The following is a 12394-nucleotide window of genomic DNA, read 5'->3' on the forward strand; positions in this document are numbered from 1 at the left end:
CAGCCCGCTCAAGGTGACTCCATTGCTAATTAAATAAACAGAAGTTGCCCATGTTTATTTATGTATTTGTAACTAGGGCTAAGGACACTCAGACACCACAATGATGAGCCAGATACCTTAGACCGCTGGCTTACAGGAACCATTACTAGTCCTCAGCACTCCCATCCTGCTGTACCTCTTCCAGGCGTTGTACGCACATTAAGTAATTGATGCCCCGGACCCCTGGGTGCTCACCCAGGAGAGGCCACAACCCGGGCTTTCCCTTGCACCCCGGTGTGTACGGGCCGCGTGGCAGTGACCCAGCCGCCGGCCTGGAACCCCCCCGCCAGGGCTCCAGGGCGGGGGCGCTGGGGGCGGGGCTGGCCCGCTGCCGCTGCCTCTCCCGGGCCTTGCCTCAACGGCGCGTCACGCCGGGGAGGGCCGGGGCTGGCCGCGGCATAAATAGGAGCGCGGCGGCGCGGGCTGCTAGGAGCTGGCATTAGGGAGCGACGCTCGCGTGGCGACAGGGAGAAGGCACCGCTGGGGAATCCCGTCTCCTCTCTGGTCCCCGTCCCAGGTAAGCCGGCCGAGAACCGACCCAGGTCTTTGGGGAGGGGGAAGCTGCCGGGGCGCCCCCGGGCGGGCGAGGGGAGGCGGCGGCGGCGCGGCTTCAGCGCCTGGCAGGGCGAGGGGCCGGCGGGAGCGGGGAGTCTCCCTGGGGCGAGCAGGGGGATGCGGAGCCTGACGCCGCTCGGGTCGCTCTCCCCCTAGCTAGGCGCCCCCATGACTCTGAACCGCGGGGACAAGCCGCGCTGCCTGGAGAAGCGGCGCTGCAGCACGCCCTTCGCCGCCCACCAGCACCTGCACCGGCGGAGCATGCCGGTGGATGACCGGGAGCTGCAGGCGTCCGTCCCGCCAGGCGCCCTGCTGGGCGAGTTCTCCCCGCTGGGCCGCTGCACCTCGTACAACCCGGACCGGGAGAGCTGGGCGTCCGACTCCTCCGACTCGGTCATCTCCTCGGGCAGCGACTTCGACAGCAACCTCTACAAGGTGATCCTGCTGGGCGAGCACGGCGTGGGCAAGACCAGCCTGGCCAGGATCTTCGGCGGGGTCGAGGACTGCCCGGATGCGGAGGAGGCAGGTGAGCGCGGCGGGGCCGGGGAGGGAGTGGGGCCAGCGGGCTGTGAGGGGGAAAGCGGCACCGTCCACAGCCGCAGCGCCCCGCCGCTAGCGACTCCCCCTTCCCAGCCCTGCCCGGACAGCGAGTCCCAGGCTGGAGCTTCGCTACAGAGCCGCCCGCTTTAAGTGTCTGGCCTCGAACTACAGCCTTAGTGCGGAGGAATTTACAGACCCCTTCTGGAGCTGGACATGCAGTGTGTCCAACTCCGTGTGCTCACGTCTATTACATCTAGACCTAGACAAGTATAGGATAAAACAGTTTGTGGTTTAAACAAAATGAATATGTATTCACACACTAATAGGTTTGCATAAGCGTATTACTGTATGAATGCATATTAAGCGTGACTATAGTTGATAATTAACTCAGTCACATCAATACATTAATATTCGTGTAAATGTAGCTGATTTGGGATACCCAATATGTGCTCCTCTTAGTAAGGAAAGGCTTGGTTTCAGGGCATTTTTCTATAGAATAAACAGGCTTTTTATGATTAAGAAACGTAACAGTTAATCTTTCTTAACACTTTGGCTACTGAACAAACTAATTTTTCATAATTTAATACACTGTCCCATTAGATGGTTTAAAGGTTCATGTAACAAATAATACCTGACTGTTATATTGAGGTTTATCGGTAGATCTCAAAGTACTTTACAAAGGAGGGCTGTATCATTATCCCCATTTTACACATAGTATGTTTCTAAATTTGTCTTATTGACCACATAGATGGCAGTCAATTGACTAGAACTGCCCTGAAGCAAAGTTTTCTAAGCTCCTTCATGTGGAGTAAGGAAATCTAGGCACTTTTAAACATTACTCCTTAAAAAGTCAGACATTAAGGTAAAAAACCTCCCTAAAATAATGAGGATTCTCACTTAAACCCAAACAGCAGGAAAATGCAGAGTTAAGTTGTACCTATGTTTGCAAATGGACTGCAGAAGTCTCTGGGGTGAGACTTCAGTGCATAATATTCTACACCCTGGGGCACAATCCTGAAGTCCTTACTGAGTCAATGAGAATGCCTTGAGTAAAGATTATTTTTAAATATATGCTACAATACTCAGGTATAACACGGTGAGTGAAGGATGGAGTGATGGCCTTTACTTTGAATTTACTTTTTTCTTGGCTGCAGTCACTACTTGACCATTGAAGCATTTAAAAAAAATTGTTGAATTCAAAATTTGCTAGAGAAACAGTATTGATTTCATATTGCACACACTATGCAACCTTCTTTGTCACCATAATGAAAGTATCTGTAAATAGTAAATTAGGTAAGAACTGCTTTGGAAGCAATAACTGTGGTAACCACTCTATCTTAGTCAATCAGGTGTTGTGAAGTGTTCTGATTGCCAAGATTTTTGCAGTCAACAAAGTCAAATAATGATTTTAAATTTTCTCTCTATAGGGAATACATATAACAGATCGATTATAGTCGACGGAGAAGAAGCTTCTCTCATAGTGTTTGACATATGGGAGCAGGTACGAATAGTTCATTTTATTTATGGGTCACTTGTTAATTGCACAGCCTAGGCATAGTTTCAGAATAAGGTAGTGTATGGCTACTTATTGTTATCTAACATCCTAATAGAAAATAATATTGAGATTCTTTGTTCTGTGTTCACTCAGTTTTCTAGTAGTACATTTCTAGTAGCTAGGTTATTTCAGACCATGTTTAGGGCCAGACTGAACCCCTTACTCCTGCTGCTAGGGAGTTACCGGAACAAGCAGACTCTGTCAAGCCAATGAGGCAGTTCTGTGAGTAGCTGCTTATCAGTCAGTAAGGGGGTCACAATCTGGCCCATCACAGGCCTTGATGCAATTTGTGGAAATAGAAAAGCTCTTTCTTTATAATAGAACATCCAAAACTGGGATTTTTCCCTCCCAAGAACCATTTAGTAAAATTTAATACAGACTTGCAATTCTTTTTTATATTACATTTTTAACAAAACCAGCTGTAGCAGGGTTTCCAAAATAATTCACTTATTAGAACCAGGAATGTGTAGTTTTATGTATTTTCAATGCAATAAATGGTTCCATTCTTTTTTCCTTTTAGGATGACACCCAGTGGCTTCAGAATCATTGTATGAAAATGGGGGATGCCTATATTATTGTGTACTCAGTGACAGACAAAGTTAGTTTTGAAAAGGCCTCAGAACTGAGAATTCAGCTAAGGAGAGCAAGACAAACAGAAGATATTCCCATCATTCTCGTAGGGAATAAAAGTGACCTTGTCCGATCCAGAGAAGTCTCAGTAGATGGTAAGAGATGCTACTGAATTGTGAATTCAAGTCAAAGTTAATAACCAAGGCTGCAGAGAATCCAGTTCTACTGCAGAAAAGGACATGATTTGAAGAGTCTGGTTCGTAGACATTCCATGTTCAGAGTTTGGAGCACAGAGAAGGAGCAAACTGTCAGGAGCAGAGCTGGTTGATTTGTGACTATCCTTGGCATAGTGCCCTGAAGCTGCAGTAGTAAAGGAGTGGCTTAGAGCTGCAGCTTCAGGGTGCTACTGCATGCGTCCCAAGGTCAATAGTGACTGAAAGTCATTAGCCATCTTCTGGCTGCCCAAGGACACTTATGAAATGACTTGATGTCTCAATCCTGTTCCTAATACACAGAGGTACAAAACCCACAACTGGCAAATTCTGCTGAGGGCAAGACAATAGAGACTGAACAATCCTTTCTCCTATAAAGTGATCTCATGATGGGATGGAGATATATTGGCAGGGCAACGTGGGGACACTTGCTCTGCTTGAGTCTATGCTGTGACTCTTCTGTGTATTTCAATGTCAGACTGTCAACCAAGCATCTACCACATCATTTTTAAAAACTTGTTTTTATATTCACTAGGTGGAATGTTGAGATACTAGCTCTTCCAGTCTCGTGATTCTGTCATGGTGTTGTCTCATTCCCTGCTTTAGACTGCCCACTAGCCTGCAAAGGCAACATGGAGCAGTTGCTTGCTTGTGGGCTGGTGCAGTGCCCACAAGGTCTCGTTGCCCCAGTGGTGATTCTGTTTATTGATGTGGTTTGCCCTGCTCAAGCTGATTAGTTTACAACTTCAGGGTCATTGTTTTACCACAAGCTGAATGTGGAAATTCATGCTTCAGCAGTGGTCAAAAGTAGCTTTCTCTGAAATATTAGAGTTGCAACCTACTGTGGATGCAGACCTTGCTACACCAAAATGAACTATACCTTCCTGACCTCTAACAATGGGTCTGGTGATTTTGGCCTTCCTAGCTATAACTGTTCCAAATAAAGTCTATCTTAGAAAATTCACTGCTTTTACAGTAATAGCTTTTGCAGAATGTGGCAGCACAACTGTGCCAGGGCTTTCACCTGAAAGAAATGGTGATACTGGCTCTGTCTTATGCTGGCTGCCCTCTTGTACAAGCATGTTTGCATGCCTTGTTTAAACTATGAACCATAATGGGCCTGTTTATTTGAGGGACTCTGTTGCCTTATGTTCCATCAAATTGGTGGACTTGAGACTTCCAACCCTAGCATGGTATAATCTTGAAAAGACAGGACAGCATTCTCTGAGGATCCAGTCCATGCATGGGAATGGACTAGATGACCTCTCAAGGTCCCTTCCAGTTCTATGATTCTGTGACTGGGAATATTCATCTCAACATGCATCAAAGTATATTAGTGGTATAAAGGCCATATTCCCCTAATAAGGGTATTTTAAGTCACATTGCAGCTTTGGATGCCAATATGCATGAAGGAAAATCTCATTGTCATTCACTTGCCCCTTTTTCTGTCTTTCTAGAGGGACGGGCCTGCGCTGTGGTGTTTGACTGCAAATTCATTGAGACGTCAGCTGCTCTTCATCATAATGTGAAGGACCTGTTTGAAGGTATCATTCGACAAATCAGACTTCGCAAAGACAGTAAGGAAGACAATGCCAGGAGAATGGCCAATGCAAAAAGAAGAGAAAGCATAAGCAAAAAGGCAAAGCGATTCCTTGGGAGAATTGTGGCAAAGAACAATAAGAAGATGGCTTTCAAGGCAAAGTCAAAGTCTTGCCATGATTTATCTGTGCTTTAGAATCTTTCAGCAAGGTCAGATGCTGCACATGGGTTGTGAACAAGCATTTGACTTCTGAAAAGTGTGAACAAACCTACATGGTGATAAAAATGAATGACTTATGGGACTCTCCTTAATGCCTTAAGGTTCATAAGCAAAACCTGGAAGCTACATTACCATGTACACTTCAGCGGTAAATGGTTTAAGCATCAGTGCGTGTGCAAGTAAATGAACTAATTTTAAACAAGTGGCTTCATATGCCCACATTTTCACTGTGTACATTTGTTACATGTCCTCCTGTTCTGTGGATACCAGAGAAGCAAAGATAAAGGATGATAAAGTGAAATATCACCATGAACTTGTCTCCTTTGCAGAGCAAAACTTGAAAATGTTTGTACGCAGGCTCGTACACTTTTTTAGTATAAAATAAGCAATGATAAATACTTTTTAAATTGGGGGGGGGGGCAGTTCAAACAGCATTAGAATGGGAGATAGCTATATATATATATATATATAGTTGGATACAGAATAAATATCATTTATGAAGTTAATTTGCACTTCCATTAACTGTTACTCAATTTGTTACTTGTTTACATGCAGATTTTATAATAAAGTTATTTCCTGTTATACTATTAGGCTGTGTTTTTCTCATAGCAAGCACAAAGTGAGACAGTGTTTACTGTACAAAAAAGGGGTTGTCTACACATGGACTTTTTCATTACTAGGGTTTCTGAATAACTTCTGAGCCAGACAATCTTATTCCAGAATAAGGAAGTGCATTAAACTAAAATGGAATAAGTGTCCAGACAAAGAGTTTGCCAGGAACAGTCTCAGCTGGTATAAATAGACTTCAGTAGATCTGTGCAGATGTACACCAGATAAGATTCGGGGTTTAAAAATTGATGTCCTTCATCCAAATCAAGAGTATTTGATATAAATATGTATAATAGATCCTTGGCCACATAAATAGACCCATTTATTTCACTATGACTACTCACGTCAGTAAGGGCCTGTTCCTTCACTTGTTTAAGGTGTCAAAACTTGCATGGGCTTCAACAGGAGCAGGAATAAGCCTGCTGTGTAAAACCTTTAGCCAGATGCAAGTCTTTCATCTAAATAAATGATATGATGAAACTCATGCTGTGCTACTCCTAAGGTGCTTTATGGCCTTACGTTATGTTAAAGGAGCAAATGAGCTTCCTTCCCTCCTCCTACCCCCCTATTGGGAACTGGCCTGTTGTAGAAGAGGCAGATCAGGGAAATCTCTGAGCAGCTCTGCTAAAAGCCTCAGCTTGGAAGCACTGTGGCTAATATGAGTGACAACATGCCATTCTGGTCTATTGTGCTGTTAGCACTTAGTTTTAGTGTTCTTTTTGCTTCATTATTATTTGACTCATCCCTATTGATGAGATTAGATGGCTTGTCTAGCTGTTGTCTTAGTAAATCACTTGTTGCATCAATTTTAGTTTCCAGGTATGGAACTTATTCTCTTAGTTAAATTTATAACTCCACCTCTCTGACCAAAACAGTCTTCCTGGTCTCTATTTTCCTTACCTCCTATCTAGCATGATTTTCAAAAGAGAGCTTTAAACTTGCACTCACAAATGTTCATCCCCAAGATCTTGTATGGGTGGCTTTTACTTTTTCCACATGCAGAATAACTATTGCATATCCATTCCATCTTACTGCTGGATCCTGTTAGTGCTCACAAGCTAAGTGTGGTTGGGTCAATACTTGGGAGACCTCCAAGGAAAAGCCAGGTACTGCATGAAGAGGAATCAGTGCTTTTGTAGGTGGCATTCTTTGCTCAATCTGTAGTGAATCAATGCTCCAGCCTGGTGCTAGGAGGCACCAACTCCTGGGTCACACATAAAACCAAATTATTGAACACTAGTAGCTTGTAAAGAGCTCATGATGATCTTCATAAGAGGTGTTAACTGGTGGTCTGGTTAAAGTCCAACTCAGGTGATTCCATGCATATCCCTAACTCTTCCCCCCCTGAAATTTCAACTGAATGTAGTACTCTGCACTAAACTAGGGTCACTATCATCTAACCCTGCTCAGGGATGGCAAAACAGTTGCATCTATTTACTCTGGAGCTTTAACGCTGCTGCAAAACATCCCAAGTCACATGCACCTGCTATAGCACAGAGTGTGAGCTTGTTCCTCTTAAACTCAGTGCCAAAACTACAAAGTGACTCCCTATGTTTCATGAAGCTTTGCTCTTTTAGTCACCTTGTGCTTTCAGAATGACCACTGGAGGGTTGATTGTCGGATTTATTCTTTGTTTGTAGGACACTAGATACAGTTGCTTCATTGAACATGAGCTCTGAATTCCATTTTTAACAAATAAGGACTATGCTACAAGCTCACTGGTTAGAATTTGGGGTCTCACAAGGCACTATTATGATTGTGTCACTCTTCATGCTAAAACATGAATGTAGCTCTAAAGCCTCCTCAAGGTCATGGTTAATAGTTGTGCTCATGAATACTGTGCATTGTAAATTAGACCTTTTTCTGTATTCATGAATTCACAAGAATGGATTTTGAACAACTCTTAAACTTGACATATTTATGAATACACTGCCAGAGATTTTATAAAATGCAAAGTATTTGTTTATATAGAAAGCATTGTCACATGGTAGAACTGTATGAAACAAATTGAGTCAGTCTAAAGAGTCCATGACTTGTCTAATCTTCTCCCTTGGTGAAATATGTACAATAATTATTCTAAATACTCATCTATTTGTTATGTTTGTATAGGGTTTAGCACAATGGATCCCAATTCATGACTAGGTCCTTTAGGTGCCACACTAAGATAATTAATAGTAATCTAATCCAAATTCATTTTCCTGTAACAGTAGAATCACTGTTTTCTAGAGATAATACTTCTGGGATCAATAAAATAAAACATGAAGTTCCTCCAGTCTCATGTTATTAGGTGGAAATTTCAATTGCACCTACACAAGTTAGGTGCCGAACTCTCATTGAATGTCAATGAGAATTGGGTTCCCAATTCTATTAAATGCCTTGGAAAATTCCACCTCACATCTTTAAGAGTATCAGTATCATCTCTAATTTTTTGCACTTTGAGATCTGCAATTGGAAAGTAAGCTCGGAATGCTATTGTTAGTGTGTGTGACTCTAGTGCTTATGAAAGTTACCAGAAAGAAGACTGCTCCCTGCAAATCTGTTTATTTCCAGAACCCACACAGCATGGGCAGTGGCACTGCAAGCTTTCCTGTACTGCTCTGCCAAGGTACATCAGCCCTGACTTTGAGGGACAGCCTTTAGAATAGGAAGGTAATTCAGCCTCCACACCCATTTAACCCTCTGCCTTTTTGCTGACTGCCAACTAATGGGTCTCTTATTATTCGGTGGTGGTGCCTTTTGTGTTCTTGGCATAATTACAGTTGTTCACAGTGGATTTATCAGCATCTTCTATGGCAGGGATGCTGGAACAATTTGTACAGTGGGGGTGCTGAGAGCCATTGAACCAGAACGGTGAACCCTGTATATGATGGAAAGCACTTCAAGCCACCTGCACCCCTAGTTCCAGCACCTATGTTCTATGGTGAAAGGAAATAGTCTAATATCCAACCTACATCTGATCCTGATAACATGTAAACAAAGTGAAGTCTCCTCAAATTATTATTATTAAAATAGCACTGTAGCTTTACAATAGGAAAGATATTAAACAAGTATAATTTCTTTCTCATACCAAAAATATTTACAACAGAAAAAGTCAAATCCCTGGATGCTTTATTATTCCCTAAATGCCCATTTCTTGGGTAAATTGTAGCATTATCAAATAATCGTTTCACTCAGGAATATTTTCTCAAAAAAAGGTATTACTAAAGTCACCCCACCATCACTATAGGGAAGTGGTAGAAAATGGTCATGATCAGGGCTTAAATTCTCAAACAATATATGCCAGAGCTCCCCATGCTCCCTCCCCCCATTTGGGGCTCCAGCCTTCAGCTGCATACTGGGGAGGTCTCAGGGCTTTAGCCCTGTGGGGGAGGGGGCACACCAGGGCTTGGGGCTTTAGCCCCACAGGTTTAAAAATATTTACCAGAGCTCTGCTCCGGACAGCTCTGGCTGAATTTAAGCCCTTCTTCTTCTTCTTCTTCTTCTTCAGTGAAAAAGAATGAACAGTGAACTAAGGATTAAGAACTCAAAGGAATGCTCACCAGGAGTTCAATGAAGGTAGGATAATAATATTACGCTGAAGTTGGGTAAAGAACAATGGCCAATTTTATTTAAAAAATTATGTACAGCGTAACCATACATACCAGTACCTCGCAAAGATCTCACTGCATCTCTATCCCTAAACAAAGGTGCTGTCTATTTAACATTGTCTATTATTTTATTTCTTATTGTCTATCATTCCTAGGACAATTTGGTTTCCTTTTTAAATAAAAATAACCATATCTTGCCAGTACTGAAATTTTTGAAAATTTTAAACAAATTTCCAGTTTAAAAAATTAAGAGTTCAAGTGGTTTGAACTGCCCCCTACTCAATGACAGTTTGCACCTCGAGGGAGAGAAAGAGGGATCTGATATTTATTCCTAAATAAAGTTATCCTGAAACACTATTTAAAAATCAAAGGGGGAACAGCTGATTCAGTTTAGAAGCCTACACAAAGTTCTAGCACTCCGCTCTAGGAGGCACAGCTATGCACTTTTTACCTTCCCACAACTACCATGCCCTAATAATCACCTATCCTGAACACTGTCACTCTTCCCCCCCAGTGAATTACCACCACAGACAAAAACGGATGGAGAACATCTAAAGGATTTCTCCTGTGGGTCATTCTGTTTTTTCTTTGTCTCCTCAAACTGTTCTGTTTAAAATAATCAGATGGAAACTAGAGCTGACAAACCTTTTCTATTTCCCATATCATATCACATCACATGAGCAGTAAAAGATCAGACTCTGACATAAATTTGGCAAAGAGATTGACCCCAAGAACATGTATTTTATACATAAAATATCTGTTTTCCCATCCTCCTAAAAAATAGTTCCACTCAGCCCCAAATTGGTGCCTTGTGGGTAGCTAATGGTCAGGGCTTGAGGAGTGGGCACAGAATCTGTGCCATGTTGTCCCCCACTCAGAAGAGTCTACACTTTGCAGATGGCATGGCAGCAGAACAGGATGAGCCTTATCACCTCCAAGCTGAACTATTGCAATATGCTCTGCTTAACAAAACACCCAGAAGCTTCAGCTAGTAGAAAATATGGCCAGATGAATGAAATTGATCAGGCCAAAAGGAGCACATAATTTCTGTGCTCTGGCCTGGCTTTTTATACATTTCTAGGTGCAATGCATGTAACAGAGGATTATCTATAAAGCTGTAAATAGCCTTTGCTGGCTAAAACTGAGGCTGCCTCCTCTTATTGCATCTTTTCTGGTTAGCTGCAGAGCTCGTTGAAGTTATTGTAAGGACTGTGGTATTTCCTGACTTTAGAGTGCTTAAAGTTAACAGTTGCTTTTACAAGTGGAATTTATATTCAGCTCAAAATGACTTGATACATTATGAGGCATCATAGCAAAGATCTGTTCACTACCTCCCAAGATCCAGGGGGGTTATACAAAACAAACCCCAAACCCCTGAACAATCAAACAAAACATGGCTGAACTAAAACCTACAATGCATTTTAAAAGCAAACCAACTCACATGAACTCCATTTTAAAGTCAATGACATTGCACGGCCGGAATTGGTAATGAGGTCTATCCATCGACCTGATTCAGCACAAACAATAATGAAATGCTCTTTTGATATGTCAGATGTTAAGCTAGTACTGTGCAGGTATGTCAGTTGGGTGACTCCCTTTTATCATATGCTCAGTATTTTACGCCAACTTCTCCTATATCTTTCCACCCTCCATTGTTCCATACTGTCACTTTTGCAGCAGTAGCTCTGTGGGAGCAGGAGAGTGACGCTCCTCTGCTGCTACAAAAATGACTGAAAAACATTAGCTGTCAACAGTTGCAATATGAACTGGGTCCCCCAGCCCATTGTTTTACATAATAAAGTCTAGATTAAAATGTCAGATTTAGCTGTACATCCATCCATGATTAAGACAGCATAGCAAATTAAATTACTCTCTCCTTGAATGTCAGGGGTCCTGGGTGCTTACAAGGCAATGGGGAATGGTAGACTTGTAGCCAATCTGTTGATGAATAGGGATGGAGCGTTTAATAATTAATGCAATCTGACATCCTTCCCTCATTTTTACCCTAAATCCATTCTGTAGTGGAAATCTTTTAGGCCACAGTTGCATATGCTCTTTTGCACTCACTGTTCACAGAATGGTTTATACTGTACTATTGCAGGTCCCCCAGGCTACCCAGTCCAAATTGGAAAATATGCTTAGAAGCTTGATCCTAAAGAAACGCTATCAGGTCACAGTTAAGAGCAGTAGAAAGGTTTCCATGATTTTTTTAAAATTCTAATTAAAACATTTTATTCAACAAATCAACGTTTCTCTGCAGGATTTGCAACCTACACATTGCAGCCTTGTGCTAGTCCAGGAGAACTGGAAGTGGAAACTGACTACGAAAATACAAAACTGGTTAGCATCTATCAATCTATACACCATGTTCTCATCTCTGTATTATCTGAGCACCTGGTCTCTCTTCACTGCCCAGGCTGAAATGCAAAGACATCACCAAGCAGAAGTAGTGAAAAGTAGATTAGGCTTTTTAATTCTTTCAGTACAAATAAGATAAGGTTTTACTTGTAACATAGGTAAGGAACTAGAATTATATTAATACACATGTAGTGTGCACATACATATGTGAGTTACTACTACTATTTATTTGTATTGTGATAGTGCCTAGGAGCCCTAGTGATGGACCAGGACCCCACTGTGCTAGGAGCTGTACAAACGGAACCCCTGCCCTAAAGAGCTTACAATATAAGAGCTAATGTGGACATGATACCACAGTGACAGGCAGCAGTACAAGAGCCTGACAGAATGTGGCCTGAACTGAGCTTCATGCTGAACTAAAAGGTATCCAAAGGGCTACATTAAGTTACTTCTATGTCCTCTCTTCCACCTTGCCCCCCAAATCCCAAGTCTGCCTGGCAGATGGGCTAGACTCCAGTGTAAAATGGAGCCACCTCAAGTAGGGTTGTCACCTTTCTAATGGCTGGTAACCAGACTCCTGAGGCCTTGCCACCTGCTCCGCTTTCCCCTC

At 42.6% G+C, this 12394-nt stretch overlaps 2 protein-coding genes across 2 annotated transcripts in view; both read left to right on the forward strand.

The window, feature by feature from the left end:
* Positions 1 to 428: 428 nt before the first annotated feature.
* RRAD (RRAD, Ras related glycolysis inhibitor and calcium channel regulator) lies at positions 429 to 5677 on the forward strand. The gene is made up of 5 exons (XM_074969167.1): positions 429 to 556; positions 751 to 1120; positions 2562 to 2635; positions 3210 to 3414; positions 4929 to 5677. Exons 2-5 carry the CDS (start codon positions 763 to 765, stop codon positions 5204 to 5206), a joined length of 915 nt encoding a protein of 304 aa, XP_074825268.1. The 5' UTR covers positions 429 to 556; positions 751 to 762; the 3' UTR covers positions 5207 to 5677.
* Positions 5678 to 9373: 3696 nt separating this feature from the next.
* CDH16 (cadherin 16) overlaps positions 9374 to 12394 on the forward strand; it is a 64149-nt gene continuing 61128 nt past the window's right edge. The window contains exons 1-2 of the mRNA XM_074968781.1: positions 9374 to 9394; positions 11687 to 11766. Coding sequence (XP_074824882.1) covers positions 9389 to 9394; positions 11687 to 11766 — 86 coding nt within the window. The 5' untranslated portion in view covers positions 9374 to 9388. The remainder of the gene's footprint in view (positions 9395 to 11686; positions 11767 to 12394) is intronic.

Source organism: Natator depressus, chromosome 12 (genome assembly GCF_965152275.1).
Source record: "Natator depressus isolate rNatDep1 chromosome 12, rNatDep2.hap1, whole genome shotgun sequence".
NCBI lineage: Eukaryota > Metazoa > Chordata > Testudines > Cheloniidae > Natator > Natator depressus.

Excerpts from the sequence above, each read along its gene's own strand:
- RRAD (XM_074969167.1), top strand. The coding sequence starts at position 763 with ATGACTCTGAACCGCGGGGACAAGCCGCGCTGCCTGGAGAAGCGGCGC. Across the intron at positions 1,121-2,561 it reads CCCGGATGCGGAGGAGGCAG|GGAATACATATAACAGATCG; the intron begins GTGAGCGCGGCG and ends TTCTCTCTATAG. Across the intron at positions 3,415-4,928 it reads CAGAGAAGTCTCAGTAGATG|AGGGACGGGCCTGCGCTGTG; the intron begins GTAAGAGATGCT and ends CTGTCTTTCTAG.